Source organism: Esox lucius, chromosome 14 (genome assembly GCF_011004845.1).
Source record: "Esox lucius isolate fEsoLuc1 chromosome 14, fEsoLuc1.pri, whole genome shotgun sequence".
Taxonomy (NCBI): Eukaryota; Metazoa; Chordata; class Actinopteri; order Esociformes; family Esocidae; genus Esox; species Esox lucius.
This window is the reverse complement of record NC_047582.1, coordinates 23115542-23140553: the sequence shown is the minus strand read 5'-3', so window position 1 is coordinate 23140553 and position 25012 is coordinate 23115542. Positions and strand designations below refer to the sequence as shown.

Here is a 25012-nt window from a genome sequence, read left to right as displayed (position 1 = left end):
TGGAATAGTTGTAAAAGGCATGTTGAGACATGCCATGGCCTCTAAAAACACACCCCACCCCAACGGTCTTCTATCGTCAGCAATTTTATTGGTAGCTGTCACACTTTTAACAAGATCCAATAGGTGCGAGCCCTTGATTATCTCTCCTTTGAAAACAAATTCACCATTTGAATTCCATGAAGTCAAATCTTTAGACCTGTGTATTCTATTAAGAATATATTCAACATTCTTTCTACGCTTCACAGGCACATTATCCAAAATTTCATCAACAAGGTCAACAGTTTGCTTATTCTCAGTCACGTTTACTACAGCAGACCCGGTCTCAGACCCAGGTAGACTTAAAGTCAGGGTGTTTGTATCAAGCTCCCCCTGGCGCACAACAGTCAAAAATCTTTGTAAAATGGCAGAGTATCTTTTAGCTTTCTCATGTAAATCCATATCAGGCTTCAACAGTATATTGCAAATCGATGAGTCCAAATCATTCTCAACAGATTGTCTTACATCGGTGCTAGTCGTTTTGGATTCTCGCAGTTTTTCCAACTGATGTTGTGGCACCAGAAACATTTTCTGAGCATGCTCCATGTTGTTTAACCCTGTCTCGATGCAATTAGACTGGTTAAGAATGGAACTGCAACGCTTAGTAACGGCAGTAGAAAACCTCCAGATTGGTTGATGGTTTTTCTTTTCTGTGCAACTGAAGTGTTCTTTCTAGACATGTATATAATTTTGGCTTTTTGTCTCTTTACTTTTCGGAGCTGCGACTTGGTTAAGGGTATATTACCGCGCCTTAGATTAAGCGCTATTTCACAGAGTGATAGAATGAGGTCGGTGGATGCTGATTCTAAAATAACTTTTAGTTGACTTGCCGGTGCCTTAAATATCATTTTCAAAAGTGGTAAATTTCTACGAATGCGTTTAGACATGATCAAACTTTCTTAGGAACATACACGACAGGCCAATCCCCTGAAAATAACCCTGTTCTCAGACGGTAGTCTTCTGGTGTTGTAGCTTTAAAGACAATAAGTAAATAACCAAAAGGCGGATGTGTTGCATCTTTAAAACTCTCCATGAAGAATCGAGAAAGATCGGGGTATATCTGTCTGCCTAAAATACTAATCTGCTGATTGTCACGGGGGTTTTTAAACAAGATGAGGTAGTTTGTGTTCAAGTTAATAGTTCTACTAGATTTGCCTTTAACAAACATGTTTTGGACGAGGTAAATTGCACTCAGGTTACGGTGGTGTGAATATTGTGTGAAAACTCTCCCCATCTCCAAACTCTCTGATGCACTTTTCATTAAATCGTCAATAATTAAAAGGTTGTTTTTCTGAATCGGTAGCAGATTGTCTTTAACAGCGATGTTGGTAGACCTTCTATAAAATGTATCTCCCTTACTTTTAACAGTTCGTCATACAGCGGTTGCCAACATGAATAAACCCAGACGATATTTTGAATTTCTTTGGAGAATACAACCTCTGCATTATCCAACAACATCTTCACAAAATATGTTTTACCAGAGTTACTGGGGCCACTAATGACACAGCTGAACGGGTGTTGTAGTCGCGGGTCAAAACCGCTATCCATCCTAGACTGTGGTTTAGTACCCGTAAGGCCTTGTGCTGTAATCAGGGAGCAGTACACGCTTGTTGTACACAACTCTGAAACGCTTAGACACTACTCGGTTTTTCAACGTGAATGTTCTTTTATCTCTAGCAATTGTGTCTGCATTAGCAAGGACATGATCATCATCACCGCCCTCACCCCGTACAAAGTTGTCAACCTGTCGTGTCACCGTCTCCAAATTAACAATGGTTGTGTTGTAGCTGTTGAGCGTAATGCCTTTTGCTTTGAGACAGGTCAGACCTTTAACGGTTTTGTAACCATATGTCTTTGGCCCACCACTAACAAATTGAGCTATGTTGTCACCATCCGGTAACTCATCGGTCAAGTCACCCAAGAACGGGCCCAGTGGGGGGACCCAATCCCCATGGCGTGTGACAAAGATCACGGAATCCGTGTCTGTGTAGAGTACATGTCTATCCAACTTCTCCAAGAGTGAATACAACTCGAGTCTAGCATAAGCGGTTGAGAACGCAGCAATAAAAATGTTGCCGTTACGTGGTTTGATTGGTGTCTGTTTTGTGTAACGCCACTGTACCATCACAACTGTCTGAGATGAACGAGAAATAACCAACATCTATTTCACTGGAAAATAGGTAGTGGCTAAACTCCTCCGGATCTGTAATCAACATTGTGTTCATAAGGTTAGTCCGCTCACCCATCTGACCCCAAAGACTATTCATTGCCAATTTAGCTAAAGATCGCCTAGCACTGTTTACAACAATGTTTTCCTTGTCAAGCTGCACACCCTCCTTTTCATGATATTCACGGATATACCGGTCTTTAGCCTCATCGTCAACCACAGATGGTGGGAATCCACTAGCTTCCTGCTTGTGCTTCAGGAATGTTCTCATGTAATCTGCAAAAAGATCATCTGATGTCCTGGTGAAATCCCAGACTTCAAATATTTCCACAATGCGATAACCTTTCTCAACAGCCTTAACCAGCTCGATAGAAACCCAGGTACCGGTTAAAGATCTTTCTGAATCAGTATGTGAACAATCAGTTACCTGGTTTTCAGACTCTGCACATAATCTACACAATGGAAAGAACAGTTTACCACCAACCCTGTGTGGTAAAACGGGGTGATAAAGGCCTTTCGGTGGACACACTGTAGCCTTAACAATACCAAAGTAGTTGTGTAGTGGTTTGAAATCTCGAAAGATTATGTCTGGATGCCCAATCGGATAAGTCTTTGTCTTGTTGCAGAATGGGTAAAGACTACAGACATCGTTATACTGAATGGTCTCCCCTTCTCGAGCCGTAAACTTCAGATGAATCGCATTAGTACGACCACCAAAAATAGCATCCCGAGGGTCAAGGCGCTCTGGAGCACCAAAGGTCTTCAAGAAAGCTTTGACATCTGCGGATGTGTTTTTAAGCCGGTTCCACTCACACTCCCATATGTATTGAACATGTACGTTGTGTTGTTCTTTCAAAGCCTCTAGCTTTGTCAACCATTGCTGGTGCATCAACCCATACTGAATCTTTGTCATTGGATTGATGCTTGTTGAACAATGACACTTTGGGTGACCGTGCCATAAACAACATAGAAATTCATAGACAGTGCTAAAACCATCGCGTTCAGCATATCCATCAATGTAGTAGGCACCGATTTTCACTTCACCCCTGTTCAGGGCGTGCTGTATTGATATATTCTCATCGGAGGCCACATATTCAAGCCACTGGATTGAGCTGTTTGAGAATGTCTTCTGACAACGGTTGTAGTTGTCTGAGGGGACCAATGCAATGGTGTCCTTGGTGAGGAATCTGTTGCAAAAGACTTTCATGCAAGCCGAAGCAATCGTAATTGACCGGAATGGGTCAACACCACCACACTCAAGGAACTCGAGTCTGTAGCGCATACAACCCTCTCTCAAGATGACCACATCATTCACGCAGTAAGCCTTTATTTCATCCTGCATGACAAAGGGGTCTGCGGAAACAGTTGCATACCATTGCAAAAACTCATATTTTTCTTTAGCCATCGTGCTATTCACACCATAGTAATGCGGTTCCGGATGGGGGCCAACATAGTTCTCATTCTCCTTGATGTTAAATTTGTAAGGAAAGTAGCCTTTTTTCGAATCCTTAAAACCCATAGCACGTGGCAAGGCTGACAGCTTCATAGGTAGAAAGCAATGACTATCAATGTATCTCTGATTGAATGTGCTGTCTGTAAAAATCATGAGCTTGCTACCATTAGCAATAAGTGTCGTGCCAATACCATTGTTAGCAAGGTACTGCATCAAGATGTAACCATCGAAACCTTTAGAGTTGTGTGCTATAAATGTGTAGTCATTATATTTCGGTTGCCTAAACTTTTGAAAAAAAGCAGTGACACCCATCTCCGGCTCAACACCACGTCTTGTTATCAAAGATTATTGCACACACAAAATTTGCAGTGTGTACACCATTCACCGGATTGGCAAAAGTCTCAAAATCATAAAATATGTAGCGCTCACTGGGGTCCTCGGGCTTGGAGGATTTTATAAAACACTGATGATTCATTTCAAAAGCCAGATCCACATTACAATTGGGGCACATGTTAGCAATGCACCTGTGTGCTTTATAGTCTGTAATACTGACATTGTAATAGCGACCACAATCGACACAGTATTTCTTCTGGTCACACCTGCTAACCCAACGATCCACTTTTGTGGTGCTTCAAACGTTTATGCTGGCTATAACAAAAATCTGAATAACATATCCGTTTACAGTCAGGGCACTGCTTTGTGTTACGGGGTTGGGTATGACAATCTTCATGAAGACAGACACTACAGCTATGTTTACAACCATGATCACCACGTGTGTTGAAACCGGTATAGCACCAGTCACAAACATAAGACACACCCAGAAAACCCTTCAGATTCATGATACCGTAGAAATGGTTATCGTGTAAGTACATAAAGACAGTTCTAGGGTGGGTTTCCTCGCTGTTTTGAAACTTGGTAAAGTGCCCATCCCGTGTTCGGTGAAAGACAACAATTTTACACCCTGTCATTTCTTCAAACCGAACAATATCTGTGAATGACACACATTCATCTAAACCAGCCCCCTTATGTAGCTCACGACCACTAACCAGGGCCTCGGGATATGTGTACTGCGGGTTTAACATACCCATCAAACAAACAGAAAAACACGTAGAATCATTATTCACAGCCACATATAAATGTCTTCTTTTTTTATTGATAATCTGATCTATCAACAATGTTTGAGCTTTACGTCGTGGGGCACCACCCTCACGGTTTTTGACAATTTGTACCACCAGTTCTAGTGATTCATCAATCATAAGCTCCGCATTACTCTGCATAACACTTTCAAGTAAATTACCAAACGTGCGTTCATTATATTCATCCGCTCTCATGGTCACATGTACGGGGGATATCAGAGATTCACCAATCAACTCAATCTGCAGACGATCACCAGGCCCTTGTACAAAGTCTGAGGCTCTAACAATCAAAGTATCCAAGCCTGCCATAATACTTGTGTAGAATGTGCCAAAATCACCAACTTCACCAGTATTTTGTAAATTTATCAACTGTCGTAATTCAACATTGTCAAACGCATTACGTTGTATAACTCTAACATCGCCATCACTGCACTGAGTTTGCATCAGAGAGCTCGAAGTAGTGTCAACTAGATCGTGTGAAAAATGGGGGCTACTAAGCTCGGTTAACAAGCCTTGTATCTGAGGATTATTGTGCGCATCGCTGTGTAACAAAGTAGCGGTTGGTTCATTTGTATTTTGGGGTATGGTCGATTGATTATTTGTAGAGGTTGTTGGCTGTTCCGTGTCTGGACTGTCGTTAGCATTATCTTTCGCCATTTCTCTGGTTTAACGTGTAAATAACAATCCACTTTTCAGATTTGAATATTCTAACTCAGACATACATTTACATACAGCACAGTTTTGAAGAGTTGGCTGTATTACCTTCAGCTTTCAAGCCTGAAAGAAAACAAAAATCCCCTCACGCTGTGCAGCCACAAGGAAGGGTGTCCGTAACTGACCCCATTGTGGTAATGTACTTGTATCATCACCCGGCTGTCCTCAATCTGTTGGAATATAGAATGTTGTACCAAGGGTCAGTATGCATAGTCATAATTGTTAATAACACTTTAGAACAAGACTAAAAATGTCTGTAAATAATTAAACTTACACAAAGTATCTGCTCAGGTTGTGTAAGATCACAGTCTGACCACCCAGTCCAACTGACGCAGATGCCGGTCACTTGAACTAAATACAAATAGGATTAACAAGCGTATACAGGTAATTAAAGCTGATTAACAATAATGTCAAAAGTCTACTTACCAAGATTTGGAGGTCCAAAAATGTGTTTATCAAACACGGTCGGTGTTCAAATCCGCTCAACCTAAACCGGAGATTTAAACAGGCAATATGAAAGACAGCTAAAAATGAATGGATTGCGCAATCGTAAAATTGATTACAAATTCTTAAAAAGTTGCATCACAATTCAAATAAATTACTTCAAATAAAATAACGTGTACTTACAACAGAAACGATATACTCCACGCTTTAAACACCAGCTGTCTTTTGTGGATGCGGCGGGGTTTAATTACTGTCTTCACATCGCAGCCGGGGCTCCTCCAGCAAGTCACGCCTCTTAACTTTGTCATTGGTTACATGTCATCGTTCTTCACGTTAGATTCAAATTGTGTTAGTACTATATATGCTGCAATGATACAAATTCAGGATAAAACTTAACTATTTAGTTCTGATTTTTGTAGCCATTTGGCAACCAAATATATTGCTATATCCTGTCTGGTAGAACAGCCGTTCTCGTTAATTTTCGCGGCTCAGCCGTGACATCACGTCATAGAATTGTATATATTAACGATAAACTCATCTGCTTACATATAAACGCTTGCTATTGTCACCATATCGCCATTAATCAGTTCAACATTTAACAAACACAGGACCATAATGCAGCAATACAAAATCAGATTTCACGAGTTGTTCGTTAAGAGAATGCAGCACATCTTCACCCGGAAGTGACAGCATAACCCCATACTAACACAAATACTATAGTATTTTTTTTAACCAACGTTGCCTATTATTAAACATATCTACCAATGTGTAGAAAACAATCTTGCGTTGATCTCTGTTGTACAATTTCAAAAGACGCCTTTACGATTGTTTTAATTACCTGAAATAACCTATCCTTACCTGTCAACGATTCCCCGTTGTTCATGCAAATTTATACGCGACCTTGCTGGTAACTTTGTAACGTTTTGCCTTATAATGCAACTTAGAAGTTAATGCTGACTTAAACAACCATTTTTATTACAAAACTCAACATTGCTCATACATACACTTGTTTTTATTTATAACAATATTTTAAAACCCCCCCAACCACGACACAATCCACCTTTGCGAAATGTGTTGTTGGCCTGGGGCCATGGAAGCTCCTTCAAAATAATAGCATTGCTCATGTGATGTTAGTTTGATGTAATGCTGTGTTGGACTTCAAACCGTGAGACATGGGATGGTTTCTAACCTGCATATACTACAGTTTGTATTAGTGGTTATTTAGGGACCATTACTACTGGGCAGATATAACCTTGAAGCCCATCATTTGTTAAAATGAATGTCGGGCTGAAAAATATCCAAACTCATAAGTCCCGTCCCATCCCCTTCTTTGTATCTTACAGAAAAACACGTCTCTCTCATGTAACTCCGTGTTTGTGGAAACACACCATGTTACAACCACATTGCAAAACATGGAAGTTTATGTCTGTACCACAAGGCATTGGAACCCTGGCCTCCTTTTGTTTAACACCAAACACCTTACCGCTGACACAACACTTATTTACTGCCTGGGAATTTAACATTCCGGAACCCTAAGCCCCATTTGTTAATCATCAAACATAACCCACCTGTTATAACACTAGTCTGGTTTGCACATCAAGCGTTGTAAAACATCAAACATCAATGTAATCATAAATAACAAAGTCACCAGACATGCATATGTCACTCCTGAAGTCCCACCCTAACATACGTCATACCGGAAGTCCCACCCTAACATACGTCATACAGGAAGTCCCACCCCGTCATAACGGAAGTCCCACCCTAACATACGTCATACCGGAAGTCCCACCCTACAAACCGGATGTCCCGTCCACCTGTCACATCAATATGTCCCGCCCCCCCAGGGCCATAAATCACCATTCTGACACAATATACCCTACACTAACTACTGCTTATTCTGACGCCGGGCCTGTTGATTTCTTCATCTGAGTACAGTGAGTCTAGATCTATGGGCTCATCTGTGACCAGGGGCCCTTCAATGACTAACCTATTCCTGGAAAAGGTCCTGATGATGGAGCTGCCTGCATATACAGAAAATCATAGAAACAGGAGTCAGGCACATATCTGGCCATGTGGACTGTGGAGCACGGCCATCTACATTACAGTATAATACAATAATGGAGTTCAGTAATCTGGACGGCTGAAGTAGTGACTGTTTGATCTCCTGACGTTAACAATAGGGGAGAACGAAATTAGACAGTAAAATGAATAAAGTGTATAAGAGCATATAATGAAATCATATTATTTTTGGCAATGAGCTAATATTTTTAATTACTTTGGAATAAAACGTCTACAAACGCTTGTGATGCTTAACATGTTGACTATTCAGTGATAAAATAAACAGTCAGTGAAGAAAAAACAACTTGTTATTCCCTAGGATTCAACATAATCAATTTAACATGTTGTGGTCTAAGTTAGGTATGATGTCCGCACTTCAAACATGAAAACGAGTAAAAGTGACGGAAAATTAACATTTTATCACTGTTTAAATTAAAGTTGTGTTCACTTACCGTTATAAACGGAGAAAACTTCATTCACGGCTGTCAGGAAAATAACGGTTTTAAAAAACATTATCGTAGAAATTCCTAATTAAATCCCTTAAAGAGGAAAATGTCTGTTAGCCCACAGTGTTTTCGGGAAGAATATGTTATATAACCTATTTGTGTACGTTTGGTCTCAGGTTTGTTGGTTAGCGAACTATTTCACAGTTGACGCCTTGTCCCACCGGGACGCATTCTGTGGAATTTGTCCAGTGAGGAACGCATTCCTAGTGGAGTTACTGCACATTTTCCCAGTGCAGTTGGCCTACTGCCAGACGTGGCAGCTTTACATTAAGAACAGTCTGCACCTGGGAAAAGCTCTGTCTGGTACTCTGAGAGACTAAAAGCGAAGAGCGATATGGGAAGATGTATAATATTGGGAAGATGGGGATTGGGAAGCGGTGGTGTTGCTGCTTTCAGCTAACATTACGTTTGAGAGCAGGGGCTTTGTTAATGTGTGTGTTGGTTGCAACAATGTTGAAGCGGGTGGCAAAAATGGGTGAGGGGCAGGGTCGGTCATGTTAAAGATTACATGGGGTTTCTAGGAATGCGCTAGGCCCACTTCCCGGTTTAAAGAAGAGAGTTACATATTTGTGCCTTGTATTTGACCCAAATCAAGCAAAGCAGTCTGCAGTTTATCGTAAATGCGTGTCAACTCCCAGTTCGACACATATGCTTCATTTGAAAACAGCTAGGAATTTCTGCAATCTCAAATTTGATCTTCTGAAGATTGCTTGCCATGATAAATTGTTTGTGATTTCAGTGATTCAGAGTTTCCCAATTTACAAAATCTAGAAAAAAATAAGCACTTTATATAACCGTCAGCCCTACACATTAAAAAAGTACAACCAAATATTATGTAGTTTAAATTGCATGGATTAGTTGTTATGCCATTAATCCTCAAATATGTACTCAACATGTGAGATCTAAGAAAATTCATGAAAAAGTGTATGAAATTAATAAAAGTTGAGGGAAACAATGAGAAAGATTAGGGAATGAATTGAAGCTGCTTGCGTTTTTTGTTAACGCACCCCCCTCCACCCATACTGTCCGCGAAGAGGAACAGGATTTTCGAGATGAATCAAGAGACTGCCAGCTGATTTCTGAGCAGGTCTGTAAAATGTATTTATTTCATACTTTTAAAAATGTGAGGTGGGAAGGTGGGCTACAGACAGAATCTCTAACCTAGGGTATGAAATTCAATGAGACCCAAAATGAAGAAAATCCTTGTTTTGTTAGATTTCTTTTTTCTTCAGTAGTTAAATCATTTAGAGACATTGATCCTATTAATTAATGCAGGATTCTTGAAGCTAATGTCATGTCTTGGCATGGCAAGCCTGCAGGGCCAGTGAGATCCTCTCTACCTCATTTGGAGCATGGACACCTGTTTGATGTTATTGCCCTCACCTCCATTCCTCATCACTGTCCCTACTTAATACTCCTTCCCAAGTGTGTCTTGTTGGTCATTGTTTGCATTCCGTTCCTTTTGTGACCTTGTTATTTTCTTGTTTTAGATTTGCTACATAGATATTTTTGTTTAAGTCCTCTGTACTCTCTATACCTGTGTTCTGCCTCCTACAAGCAATGTCACAGTTAAACAAATCAATGTCACAGCTAAACAAGAACATTCAATGTGGCATGTTCTACAAGGTCAGTTTACTTTCCAACGGAAAACAAGCCTCTGTAAATGTTTAGAAAAATCGATGGGTTGGCTTGAACAATGTCAACATCTGACATTTTTATTTGTATAAAGTCAAGTTCTACATTTTTTTTATAGAGTGCATAATCCCGCAATGTACTGTCCCACAGTGTAAGATCACTGATTTATTCATTGTTATAAACATGCTTTGCAGTACCTGAGAAGGTTCAAACTGTACCAGACAAAAGCATTTTGCTCTTGTCAACATTGTGAATAGAGCCCAATAGTGGCAGTTGGGTTATGATATGGACATAGTTGTCCAACCAGTTCCGCAGAGGGCCGTGTGTCTGCTGGTGTTTGCTCTTCCTTCACCTGGTTGTTTAGGCTTCAATTGGGCACCAATTGAAAGGGAAACCCAAAAACCAGCATACACTTTGGCCTCTGTGAAATCGATTTGATGCCTGTCATGTAGACAGACATAAGGACAGCACGCAAAATTGCATTTTATCAGTAGCGATTTGGAGTGGCATATATACGCCGTGACGAAACAACAGCATGATCAACGCTTTGATGAGAGGTATTGTATTACTTGAGGTAAATGGTGGTCAAACTGGTTTAGTGATCCACACTCCACCCTTTTTTGTTATTTCTCAAGCTACAGTATCTGTGTCTAACAGATTCATACCAAAATCCATAGAGCAGGGCCTGACAAATGTATTTAGTCTGACTGATTTCTTGAGTCTGAACAGTAAGGAATTGATTACATAAGTATTCACAAACTTTAGCCAATTTTTGGTAGATACACCATAGGCCGCAATTGACTTGAATTGGGTACTTTTTACTCGGCTTTACCCATCTGGGCACAGATACACCCTAGATGAACACCTGTGTGCCGGCCTTTTGTAATGACAATTCCACTTATATTGAAGCTCATGCCATGCTATACTGTGGGTCTCTGTGTCTCTCTGTGTTCGTGCCTCTCTGTCTCTGTGTGTGCCTGTGTGTTTATGTAGGAGGTGTCTTTGTCTCCTAGGATCTCATTCCAAACAGCTTTGTTCATGTCTGCCTCTGGTCCTCACTTTCCCAGAGATCACGTGATGACTTCCAGTCAGTGCAAGAGTCCATAAACCACTACATTACTGCTGAAACGATTCTCTGAATTGCATCAGAATATCTGACCTGAACTCTCCTCATAATAGAGGAAGTCAGACATTCATGAAGACTGTCACATAGAATAAAAGTTAAGAGAGTGGGAATAAGCAAACAAAATCACTGCCAAATTCACAATTTCAGAAATAGAAATCTTCAAACGTCACAAACTCATCTTAACACAGAAGAGCAGTACACTTCCTTTGATGTGCTTAGATGCAGGCATGGGCAGTATTTATGATACATGTATTTAAAAAACATATTTCAAATACAAAATAGTATTTTGTATTTTGTATCAAAATACTTTAGTATTTTGTGGTTTAAAAATACTGTAAAATACTTTTTGATAAGAGTACATGATGACAACATAAAAATGCTGCCTCTGATTGGTGCCTTCTCAGTAATTTGCCCAACCTTGTTGAGATCAGAACATAAAATCGATCCATACCCGAAAAAGAAGGTTAAGGTGAGAAACATGTAGGTTGACAGCTTTCCATACATTTTTGTTATGTTTTGGTGTTATAGTAACCTAGGCTAAATCTTTTAATCTTATAATAGTGTTTCAACATCATCCAGCATGACCGTTTTGCCGGTGGGTCAGTGATGGTCTGGGAAGGTATATCCTTCATGTGCATATCCTCCATCCTCCATGTCGCACAATGGTGTCCTGGGTGGGGACACCATCTGCCATCTCATCAGGAGCATGCCCAGACGTTTTTTGAGAGTGCATACAGGCATGTAGAGGCCAACACACTATTGAGTCACATTGAGTTGCTGATGAAATTCACGCAAGTTGGAACAGCCTGTGATTTCTATTGTTTACTTTGATTTTATGTGTGAGTTTGAATACAGCCCTCAATGGGTTGGTGTATTTGGTTTCCATTGACCGTTTTTACGTTCAAGTCAAGTTCAGTTCACTTTGTTCTCAATGAATTACACAATGTACAGTAAAGATTTAGATCTTTAATACATTTCCTTCATCAAGACTTGATGTGTGATTTAAGTGTTTCCTTAATTTATTTGAGCAGTGTATTTATGATTCACCATGAAATGATTCATTACTTAGAAATGAGTTGCTATGAATAAAGGTGTCATCTGTTGTCTTCTTATGAATGATTTATTTTTCATTGAGTCAGTGTTGCTGATGCAAAGTAGGCCCTTTATTACCAAACATCAAGTAACTAAATTAGGATGCAAGTATGAGTCATTACCAAACTGTTAGTTAAACATTAAACTGTTGGTTACTTAAAAACGAACCTTCATCTGGGTGATCACAGGGATGGATCAAACAGGCTGATAGATGGAGGGTTTTGAGAAGTTATTTCATGCTCCCTTGTAAAAGTATTTTCCGTATTAAGGTATTTGGTATTTTATTTTAAAATACATTTTGATGTATCTTTGCCCATCTCTGCTCAGATGTTGCATTTGTGTATGCAGAGTGTATATGGGCGTGTGTGTGGGAGGGGAAGTATTTTTTTCCTTTAAAAGTGAGGAGTAAAAACAAAGCAAGAATATAGGTTCAAAAAACAAACAAACAGTTTCTCTTTCTCTCATAAATGCATTCATATAATACCTATACATTCTCACTTTTATTACTATAACTTTTGTTTGCCATTTTTCTCCCCTCCCAATTTCATTAAGTCTTGTTGCATCCATTCCCAGCCTGGGGACATTCGACATTCAAACTACTTATATCAGGTTATATCTTGAACTTTTGTTATACTTCAGCAAATGTTTTATAATTTTGTTATATTTCAACATAATATTCTCAGGGGTAATTTATTTTTCTCAGAACAAGTAGATTACTTAGCCTAAGGCCTTGCTATTGAAATATCAAAAATCTGTTTAAAGGTCCAACTTCATCACATCACTTGACTAAGTTTTCTAAATGATTAAAAATAAGATCAACTCATGTCAAAATCGTCTTGCTCAGTTGAGACGATTCAACAACGTTTTCTAGATGAACAAGAATAGTGGCAACCAAGGAATGTGTGGACATGAAATTTGCCTTCATTTTGTGGTATGGTGGAAAATTACAGTGGGGGCATTTAACCCAGGGAGGCGTTTAACCCCAAGCAACCCTACACACTCATTTACATGTATATGTATATCATTTTTCCTCACATAAACTAAGCATGTCTGCCACCTCGACAATGAAACATCGTTTTTAAGGGCAGGCCACTTTTGTCAGTTCTGGACTATGAAAACACACTATACATGCCAGCTTCATCATCTGATTTAAATAGTCTGGATCCGGTCTAACATGCTGCGCTGCACATTATTACTGGTGTGAGTGTACACAGACACCACTGTAATTTGTACACTAATGTTGTTTGGGATTCGTTGTCCTCCAGAAGGGAGGCATTGGTTACTGTTTTAACTAACACGCCCCTCTGTCCTGGAAATACTTTCAGGATGGCCTGAAGTTGAAGACCACCATTCCAGATTTTAAACAGTTGGGTAAACATTTTCCTGTAAATTGTGTTTGCTATTCTTAATTCTTAATGTGTATGTGTACCCGTTTTAAATCAGTTATTTTGTATATATTTTATTGCTGCAGTTGTAATGCAGGACACCATTGAACTCCAGAAGTATTGGCACCCAATTTAATATTAAACATGAATGTAGAAAATAAACAACCCAAACAATAAACCATATGTTGGGCTCAAACATAAGTGGGAGCTATATACTTTTATCAACACTATCATTTCCCCCAAAAAATATTTTTATCATCATCATCATCATCATCATCATCCGCTTACCCGGGGCCGGGTCGCGAGGGCAGCAGTCTAAGCAGGGATGCCCAGACTTCCCTCTCCCCAGACACTTCCTCCAGCTCTTCCGGGGGGACACCGAGGCGTTCCCAGGCCAGCCGGGAGACATAGTCCCTCCAGCGTGTCCTAGGTCTTCCCCGGGGTCTCTTCCCGGTGGGACGGGACCGGAACACCTTCCCAGGAAGGCGTTCCGGAGGCATCCGAAACAGATGCCCAAGCCACCTCAGCTGACCCCTCTCGATGTGGAGGAGCAGCGGCTCTACTCTGAGCTCCTCCCGGGTGACCGAGCTTCTCACCCTATCTCTAAGGGATCGCCCAGCCACCCTGCGGAGAAAGCTCATTTCGGCCGCCTGTATCCGGGATCTTGTCCTTTCGGTCATGACCCAAAGCTCATGACCATAGGTGAGAGTAGGAACGTAGATTGACCGGTAAATCGAGAGCTTCGCCTTGCGGCTCAGCTCTTTCTTCACCACGACAGACCGATACATCGACCACATTACTGCAGAAGCTGCACCGATCCGTCTGTCAATCTCCCGTTCCATCCTTCCCTCACTCGTGAACAGGACCCCTAGATACTTAAACTCCTCCACTTGAGGCAGGCACTCTCCACCAACCTGAAGTGGGCAAGCCACCCTTTTCCGACTGAGGACCATGGCCGTGGAACACTGGACCAGCTCTATACCCTCTACAGGGTGATGGAGGGTTCATGGGAGTTTGCCCAACCAGTCCACATGTGTTTTGTGGATTTGGAGAAGGCATTCGACTGTGTCCCATGCGGCATCCTGTGGAGAGTGCTTCGGGAATATGGGGTCCTGGGTCCTTTGCTAAGGGCTGTCAGGTCCCTGTACGACCGAAGCAGGAGCTTGGTCCGCATTGCCGGCAGTAAGTCAGACTTGTTCCCTGTGCATGTTGGACTCCGGCAGGGCTGCCCTTTGTCACCGGTTCTGTTCGTAATTTTTATGGACAGAATTTCTAGGCGCAGCCAGGGGCCGGAGGGTGTCAGGTTTGGGGACCACACGATTTCGTCTCTGCTCTTTGCGGATGATGTTGTCGTGTTGGCCCCTTCAAGCCAGGACCTTCAGCATGCACTTGGACGGTTTGCAGCCGAGTGTGAAGCGGTGGGGATGAAAATCAGTACCTCCAAAATATTTTTAGTTGTATGATTTTAATATGTAAACAATAAACATTGAAATTGCTCTGAGGGATCTATTTAATTGAATTAAATTCAGGAATTTGCAATTTTAGTTGGTGTATCAGCATCTCTCAGGGTATAGTCTACAGTACAGAAAATAAAATCTTTTACTGAACATTAAATATAAACATTAGCTTCCTATTTTGTCTTTGTTATCAGGAAACTCATGACAACAAAGGGGAACAAATAATAAATGCCAATTAGCTGACCAAAGCATGCAATATCATTTGAAAGAAATACATCTTTATTGAGAAAGCAAGATTTCCATCTCAATTGCAGTTTAAAAGGTTTAAACTACAAAAACATATGTACAGTAAATACATTTCTTGTCAGCCAGATGTGCACATACAAGAATATAAAGATCATACATTCATGGTTTAGGTATTATTTATATTGGTAAAGAACATTTAACCTTAATTAAATGTTAATAATTATGATGCAATGAGCACATCATTTAAAATGGCTTCCTCTCCAATACCAATAAAAACAAAATGTCCGTAGAAAGCAATATGCAGTATTTCTGGCACCTGTCCAGTTTTTCGAAAACATCAGTACTTCCTTTCCAGCCAACAACTCCCTATCAGGAGCTGCTCTGTGTGTTGCCAGACTCTGAGGTATAAGTGCTGCTCTTCTTTGAGAACTTCAGAGCGCTGAAGGAGACCTTCATTCGTTTCACAGTCCTATCGCTGCGACATCTCAGTGTGTTCTTCACATGATCCCTGAACTCCTCTGAGATGAAGTAGTATACAAATGGATCCAGACAGCTGTTGAGGGAGGCCAGACACAGAGTTGTGATGTAGAAGCCGTAGCCATTGTTGTCTAACTCTACCAACAGGAGAGAGTAGTGTACGAACAACATAATGTTACTGGGGGTGAAACAGACCAGGAACATGACCAGTACAGTAATGATGAGCACCACTGCCCTGTGCCGATTGTTGGTGATGCTGGGGTCAGTCATGGTCTCCCTCAGGGCCTTGAGCATCAGAACATAGGCCACCACACACACAATGGCTGGAAATACAAAGCCCACAATTCCCATGGTCAGGAAGTAGCCGGATGCCATGTTATTCTGGCTGGGTCGGGTAACGTCGTGGCAGGTGATGATGTAGAGGTCGGGGTTGGTCACCCTGACCGTCTGGTCATAGAGGTACAGAGGGGTGGTCAGCAGCCAGACCCCGACCCAGATGGCACCGCAGACACCAACGGCTAACTGGTTGTTTCTCCTATTCTGAGAGAGGGGGTGGACAATGGCCCAGTACCGCTGAACACTGATACAAGTGATGAAGAAAATGGAACAGTACATGTTCCCATAGAAGAAGCCTACCAGGACTTTACACAGCCCCTCTCCATATATCCAGTTGTTACCGTTGAAGTGGTAGGCGATCTTCAGGGGGGTCCAGATGACAAACAGCAGGTCGGACAGAGCCAGGTTGGCCATGTAAATGGCGGCAGGATGCTTCTTCTTGGTCCTGAACAAGAAGACCCAGATGGCCATTGCGTTGGTGGGCAGTCCCACAGCAAACACCACTATGTAGACGATGGGAAGGAACACCGTGGTCAGACGACTGCGCAGGATCATCTGAGCTGTCTTGGAGACTTCCACCCCCTCCGCCGTCTCGTTCCCTGTTAAGCCACGGAACGAGTAGACATCATCACCATGGCCTAAGAAAGAAAGAAGACGTGTAGAAAAGGGGGATATATGACAAATGTAATGATGAGGTTGAAATTCAATGTTCATTTCAACACAATAGATGTGAGATGTATTTATTTGACAGCTAGGTGCATGTCTCAACTATTACTTATATTCTGCACTTACTGTATGTACACTGCTCAGAAATATTAAGGGAACATCACTGGTAGAATGAGGCGGTTCCTGCAGCCCATTCAGGTTGCACAGGTAGTCCAGCTCCTCCAGGATGGCACATCCATACCTGTCGTTGCAAGAAGGTTTGCTGGGTCTCCTCCCAGTATAGTCTCAAGAGCATGGAGGAGATACCAGGAGACAGGCCTTTACACAGGGAGTGCTGGACAGGACCGTAGAGGGGCATCAACCCATCAGCAGGACCGGTATCTGCTCCTTTGTGAGAGGAGGAAGAGGAGGAGCACTGCCAGAGCCCTAAAAATGACATCCATTGGGCTACTGGTGTGCATGTTTCTGAACCATCTATCAGAAACAGACTCCATGAGGGTGGCATCAGGGCCTTATGTCTTCTAGTGGGACCTGTGCTCGCAGCCCAGCACCGTGCAGCTCAATTGTCAGACCTTATGCTGGTGCAGTGGGACCCTGGGTTCCTCCTGTTGCTGGACAATGCCCAGGCTCATGTGGCCAGAGTGTGTAGGCAATTTCTGGATGACGATGAGTCATCATGTTCCCCAGACCTGAATCCAATTGAGAACCTCAGGGACGTTCTGTATTGGTGCATCTGATGCCGCCAAGTAGTTCCACAGACTGTCTAGGAGCTCACTGATGCTCTTATCCAGATCTGGGTGGAGATCCCCCAGGACATCATCTGTCGTCTCATCAGGAGCAAGCCCAGACATTGTCAGGAGTGCATACAGGAATGTGGGGGCCATACACACTAGTGAGTCACATTATAAGTTGCCGTTATGAAATTCACGCAAGACGGAACAACAGCCTATGATTTCAACCGTTTACTTAGATTTTCAGTGGAAGTTTGAATCCATCAACCAGGTGGTGATTTTGATTTCCATTACCATTTTGTTCTCAACAAATTAAAGAATGTACAGTGAAGATTTTGATCTTTTTTTTGTTAATCGAGAACCGATGTGCGATTTAACTGTTCCTTTAATATTTTCGAGCAGTGTACATAGATTCTGCAGTCTGCACATGTAACAAGACATATTTACTAATAAGACTCTAGTTAATCAATTTACCACTTTGGTAAGATCAGTGTTATGTGTTATGATGACTTTCATCACTTATTGATGTCCTGAGGTCCAGGCAATACTGTAAATCTTGCCAAGTAGTAGCCTTCATCACAATGTTTTCATTTTGGAATATAGTGCGTATCTGAATCAAACTGCCAATTTTGTATTGAAAAACTGGTATTGAAGATGACAACATCTTCGATACCAGGTCACCTGGTCAAACAAAAAATAATTGTATGATAGAAAGAGATATTGCATGATGGAAAAAGCTTTTTCTTACCACTCTTATTCGAAAGACCGAGTTCGAAGCAGGCCAATAAAGCGATTAGTTTCATCCAATGTTGGTCAAAAGTCATATTAACTGACGACGATAATAATAATATCTGCGATGCTTGAGATGAAGTGTTTAATCTATGCGAAATCGACATTGTAGGAAGGCTATAAAACACGTCGTAGGTAGGAGGGTCTGCTATGATAGGATGAATCTAATGTCAAAATGTCTGATGTGATTGGACAAAGAAGGAATTAGTGTATACATTGGAATGTGTGTGAAAGTAGGCACACATTTGACATTTAGTTAAAGCTCATATTCATAGTAACTTACATACATTTTGGATTGTACACACTTATTAAATATAGTACTTTACAGTTTTTATATTCTTTGTCATTTTTTTAAACATTTCGTTAAGCATCTGGTCTCCTATCCAGGGACTGCTTAACGTTAGGGACAGGCCAGCAGTGGGGTGCAGGGTGCTGAGCTGCCAGCAATAAAATGGGGAGTAGGCTGTGTTGGTCTGTTGGGGGAAATATCCACTGAAGTACCAATTTTAGATTATTAGTGAAGGAAGCCAAATGTGAAGATGAGCAAGGGGGGTATGTACACTCACAAGTGATTGAATAGAAAACAGGGCAGTGTCTCCTTCAGTTGGCACACTTTAGTATACAAGTGACATAAGGTTACATTCCTTCCCTCTTAAAGCGATAGTTTGGTATTTTAACGAAGCTGTTCATCAGCCTGCCAGCATATGTAGCTGTAGGCACGCTAGTTAATAGATTAGTCTTAAAGTGTATAACATTTTAAAGAGTATGATGTTCTGTCGGATCTCCCCAGCCTTCTAATCCACCTTTATGTTTTCAGTTGCAACACAGAACAAAGCTTTATAAGAGTAATGAGAGAATGGAGTGAGTTGCAACAGGCCTGATGCCCTGAGGGCAAATGTTTTAAGGTATTTGCAATGCCTAATGATTCCTTTTTAGATCTGATAAATTTCTAAGAAATGAAACCACAAAATTCACAAGACCAAACACTAAAATGAAACATACACCATTGAAACATACACCATTGCTTATTTGTATTTTGTTTATCTTATGGCACAAATTGGCTCACTTCTTTAGCCATTGAGATATATATTTTTTTATTTCATGTTATACTTCAGACTGGAATATGTCACATCTTATCAAGTTAAATATTTGTACTAAATAAGTAGCTACACAGGATCATAACGAAGTGATGGAAATGCTCTTGACTTTAAGTGACATTTACACCAGTAGAGGGCATCATAAGCATTACTTACAACCCTAGTCTAAGGATTAGAATATTCAAAAAGCTCTTACATTTCTAAAAGCCCTGATTATACATTTGAATTGACACTTGGGTCTATGTTTGATGAGTCTATGTTTAAGTTAAAATACAGGCAATTACACATGGTATTCCTATACAACAATGACTACTTTGGCTTTCAGATGTTAGCCATTTAGCAGATGCAAATTTCCAGAGTGATATACATTAATAAGAATTGCATTGGTATAACAAACACCAAATCTCCTTTGTATTCATATGTGATGACTGAATATATAGCTTTGGAAAAAGTAAGAGCACACTGCACCTTTTTCTTTCCTTTCCCAAATAGTTGAAAAGGAAAGTTTTGAGTTAGGAACAGAAGTGCTCAATTTCCAGTGGTCTCTTAATTTTAACCCTTCTGTACCTCACTCAAAACATTCCTTTTCAACTTGTTTGGAAAGGAAAGAAAAAGGTGCAGTGGTCTCTTACATTCTTCCGGAACTGTGTATACTTGGACACAAAACAAAATGGTAAACAAATAATCATAATCGAACTGACCTCACGGTGACCTCACTTAGCTTGCATAGTAAAGAATGTCCTTGTACACAGGATTCAATAGTCTTTTGTTATTCCTTGTTTTGGGACTTTAAATCTTATTCAACATTACCAAGTTCAACTTACATGGGAATTATATAGGTCCCACCCAGTAGACATCCACTCCTTCACCTGGAAGTCCATAATGTACAACAATCAATTTACCTTGAATTGGCAAGTACAATTGTCCCACTTCCGATGTTTAATTGGAATTGCTGTCTCTTCTTCTGAGATTCACATTCTTTTCAAACCAAAGTTGTGTTTCAGATCTGGGTTTTATATTGAATGTCACCATATCGTATGTCAATGTAAATTAATAAAGAAAATATGATTTGCCTTCATTGCACATCTATACATCACACTTGTAACATTATAAGCTTATACTTAATACTTGAAAATGTTCTGCCCTCTTCTGTTTGTACTTCTGGTTAGACACAAACTGCATTTCGTTGTACTGTACTTGTACTGTTCAATGACAATAAAGTTGAATCTAATCTAAAATCACCTGCCATTCTTCCAAGCTGACGGCCATCTTTGCGCTATAAGCTAAATTTTCCTATATTTTCAAAATATTGTAGTCAATTGGAAAATGTGTCAAGTTTCACATTTTGTGTAAGACCTTGCGGAAATTATGAATAATTCGCACATAAATCATGTTCACATATTAATCATGTTTACACCCAATACAAATCATTTCAACCAATGTCCTTGCTATCTGTAAATGTCTGATTCAATTGCATTAATATTCTCCCACACGGCATTATATTTGTGTTAACAAGACATTGTAGTTCTACAGTGCCACCTTGTGGGCTGTTCTGCTTTTATTTTGAAAGGCGCCGTTTTCTTATGTTTTTTATGATGCTAAACTTCCTGCTACACTCTCTTCACAATGTGATGCTCACGCATCGTCGGAGAAACGGTAAAAACGTGTAAACACAGTAGTTATTTATCATGTTCATCCATTTGAATCCTGTAAAGAAAGAGTTTACATTGTGATTTACTTCATTATTTTGTATTGTTCGTAACCGTTATTCCTAAGAGCTCCGAACTGTGAAGGTGTGTCGAACTAGAGAGCATGCTTGCTGATGGCGGCCCTTGGTGAACGGAATGAGGTATGAAGGAAAAATGTGTGTATTATCAGAAGGGATTTGTTTAAGGAAAAGAAAATGTCATTACTTCATTTGTTTATGGGATAATTGTACATGTCATCAAGATAAAAGCAATATATTCTTTCTGTGAACAATTATAATATATTGTATTTCATTTAAAAGAAGCATGTGATATTTGTCATAATAGCTTATAAACATATGTCATATTTCATTTCGGTTATTAGTTAAAATGATTTGTATTGGGTGTAAACATGATTAATATGTGAACATGATTTATGTGCAAATTATTTGTGAAACTTCATAGAAGCATTTTGTATTTCTTCTGTTTTATTCTGTAGTTTTCACAGTGTTCATGCTTATGGTGCATGGTGCTCGTTGAGAGGTAGAAATAAATCGACACCCGTTTGAAACTCTCTTCGCCTTGATCAATAAATCCAAGGGGCCGCTACACTATCCATCCTCTGTACTCTCTATACCTGTGTTCTGCCTCCTACAAGCAATGTCACAGCTAAACAAGTCAATGTCACAGCTAAACAAGTCAATGTCACAGCTAAACAAAACCATTCAAGGGGGCAGGTTCTACAAGGTCAGTTTATTTTCCAATGGAAAACAGGCCTCTGGAAATGTTTAGAAAAATCGATGTGTTGGTTTAAACAATGTCAACATCTGACATTTTTATTTGTATAACGTCAAGTTCTACATTTTTTTTATAGAGTGCATAACACAGCAATGTACTGTCCCACAGTGTAAGATCACTGATTTATTCATTGTTATGAACATGCTTTGCAGTACCTGTGAAGGTTCAAACTGTACCAGACAAAAGCATTTTGCTCTTGTCAACATTGTGAATAGAGCCCAATAGTGGCAGATGGGTTATGATATGGACATAGTTGTCCAACCAGTTCCGCAGAGGGCCGTGTGTCTGCTGGTGTTTGCTCTTCCCTCACCTGGTTGTGTAGGCTTCAATTGGGCACCAATTGAAAGGGAAACCCAAAAACCAGCATACACTTTGGCCTCTGTGAAATCGATTTGTTGCCTGTGATGTAGACAGACATAAGGACAGCATGCAAAATTGCATTTTATCAGTAGCAATTTGGAGTCGCACATTTACGCCGTGACGAAACAACAGCACGATCAACGCTTTGATGAGAGGTATTGTATTACTTGAGGTAAATAGTGGTCAAACTGGTTTAGTGATCCACACTCCTACCTTTTTGTTATTTCTCAAGCTACATTATCTGTGTCAAACAGATTGATACTTATTTTCCCAGTAATGCAAAATCCATAGAGTAGGGCCTGACAAATGTATTTAGTCTGACTGATTTCTTGAGTCTGAACAGTAAGGAATTGATTACATAAGTATTCACAACCTTTAGCCAATTTTTGCTAGATACACCATAGGCCGCAATTGACTTGAATTGGGTACTTTTTACTCGACTTTACCCATCTGGGCACAGATACGCCCTAGATGAACACCTGTGTGCCTGCCTTTTGTAATGACAATTCCACTTATATTGAAGCTCATGCCATGCTATACTGTGGGTCTCTGTGTCTCTCTGTGTTCGTGCCTCTCTGTCTCTGTGTGTGCCTGTGTGTTTATGTAAGAGGTGTTTTTGTCTCCTAGGATCTCATTCCAAACAGCTTTGTTCATGTCTGCCTCTGGTCCTCACTTTCCCAGAGATCACGTGATGACTTCCAGTCAGTGCAAGAGTCCGTAAACCACTACATTACTGCTGAAACGATTTTCTGAACTGCATCAGAAAATCTGACCTGAACTCTCCTCATAATAGAGGAAGTCAGACATTCATGAAGTCTGTCACATAGAATAATAGTTAAGAGAGTGGGAATAAGCAAACAAAATCACTGCCAAATTCACAATTTCAGAAATAGAAATCTTCAAACGTAACAAACTCATCTTAACACAGAAGAGCAGTACACTTCCTCTGATGTGCTTAGATGCAGGTATGGGCAGTATTTATGATACATGTATTTAAAAAACATATTTCAAATACAAAATAGTATTTTGTAATTTGATAGGCTTGATGAAAATGGCTTTGTATTTTGTATCAAAAAAATACTGTAAAATACTTTTTGATAAGAGTACATGATGACAACATAAAAATGCTGCCTCTGATTGGTGCCTACTCAGTAATTTGCCCAAACTTGTTGAGATCAGAACATGAAATTGATCCATACCTGAAGAAGAATGTTAAGGTGAGAAACATGTAGGTTGACAGCTTTCCATACATTTTTGTTATGTTTTGGTGTTATAGTAGCCTAGGCTAAATCCTTTACCAATATAATGTTCTAGCTAACTTAGGTTTTTGTCAAAAAAATTATAATAGTGTTTCAACATCATCCAGCATGACCGTTTTGCCGGTGGGTCAGTGATGGTCTGGGAAGGTATATCCTTCATGTGCATATCCTCCATCCTCCATGTCGCACAATGGTGTCCTCGGTGGAGATCCCCCAGGACACCATCTGACGTCTCACCAGGAGCATGTCCAGACATTTTTTGAAAGTGCATACAGGCCTGTAGGGGCCATACACACTATTGAGTCACATTGAGTTGCCATGATGAAATTCACAAAAGTTGGAACAGCCTGTGATTTCTATTGTTTACTTTGATTTTATGTGTGAGTTTGAATACAGCCCTCAATCGGTTTGTGTATTTTGGTTTTGAAGTCAAGTTCAGTTCACTTTGTTCTCAATGAATTACACAATGTACAGTAAAGATTTAGATCTTTAATACATTTCTTTCATCGAGACTTAATGTGTGATTTATGAGTTCCCTTCATTTATTTGAGCAGTGTATTTATGATTAACAATGAAATGATTCATTACTTAGAAATGAGTTGCTATGAATAAAGGTGTCATCTGTTGTCTTCTTATGAATGATTTATTTTTCATTGAGTCAGTGTTGCTGATGCAAAGTAGGCCCTTTATTACCAAACATCAAGTAACTAAATTAGGATACAAGTATGAGTCATAACCAAACTGTTAGTAAAACATTAAACTGTTGGTTACTTAAAAACGAACCTTCATCTGGGTGATCACAGGGATGGATCAAACAGGCTGATAGTTGGAGGGTTTTGAGAAGTTATTTCATGCTCCCTTGTAAAAGTATTTTCAGTATTAAGGTATTTGGTATTTTATTTTAAAATACATTTTGATGTATCTTTGCCCATCTCTGCTTAGATGTTGCATGTTAACCATCAAAATCCATCGCTGCCATTTTTAGATCTTTCCTAGCTGGACATGGGAAGGGGACAATCTGTGACAGAAGGAAACATTTTATTTGTGTATGCAGAGTGTATATGTGCGTGTGTGTGGGAGGGGAAGTATTTTTTTCCTTTGAAAGTGAGGAGTAAAAAAAAGGAGGAATATAGGTTAAAAAAACAAACAGTTTCTCTTTCTCTCATAAATACATTCATATAATACCTATACATTCTCACTTTTATTACTATCACATTTGTTTACCATTTTTTACCCAGTTTTTCTCCCCTCCCAATTTCATTAAGTCTTGTTGCATCCATTCCCAGCCTGGAGACATTCGAACAGCAAGAGGTCATGTCACGCTGCTTGCTCAAGTGACGTCGTTTAACAGCCAGATTC

The 25012-nt window shown here is 40.2% G+C and overlaps 1 protein-coding gene and 1 long non-coding RNA gene across 3 annotated transcripts; one reads left to right on the top strand and one right to left on the bottom strand.

The window, feature by feature from the left end:
• Nucleotides 1-15544: 15544 nt before the first annotated feature.
• Nucleotides 15545-18552, bottom strand: LOC114840863 (proteinase-activated receptor 2-like). Of its 2 annotated transcripts, none has more exons than XM_029125175.2 (2): nt 18414-18552; nt 15545-16906 (listed from the first exon to the last, which is right to left on the bottom strand). In XM_029125175.2, exons 1-2 carry the CDS (start codon nt 18487-18489, stop codon nt 15825-15827), a joined length of 1158 nt encoding a protein of 385 aa, XP_028981008.1. In that variant the 5' UTR covers nt 18490-18552; the 3' UTR covers nt 15545-15824. The 2 variants fall into 2 exon arrangements, with proteins under 2 accessions (XP_028981008.1, XP_028981009.1); XM_029125176.2 differs by lacking the exon at nt 18414-18552 and adding an exon at nt 17061-17131 and having other exon boundaries at nt 15555-16906.
• Nucleotides 18553-21121: 2569 nt separating this feature from the next.
• LOC105015123 lies at nt 21122-23423 on the top strand. Its single transcript, XR_828356.5, has 3 exons — nt 21122-21207; nt 21328-21400; nt 21736-23423. It is a non-coding gene; the product is annotated as an uncharacterized LOC105015123 (long non-coding RNA).
• The last annotated feature ends 1589 nt before the right edge of the window (nt 23424-25012 follow it).

Excerpts from the sequence above, each read along its gene's own strand:
- LOC114840863 (XM_029125175.2), bottom strand. The coding sequence starts at position 18,489 with ATGACTTTTGACCAACATTGGATGAAACTAATCGCTTTATTGGCCTGC. Across the intron at positions 16,907-18,413 it reads CGGTCTTTCGAATAAGAGTG|GCCATGGTGATGATGTCTAC; the intron begins GTAAGAAAAAGC and ends TTTCTTTCTTAG.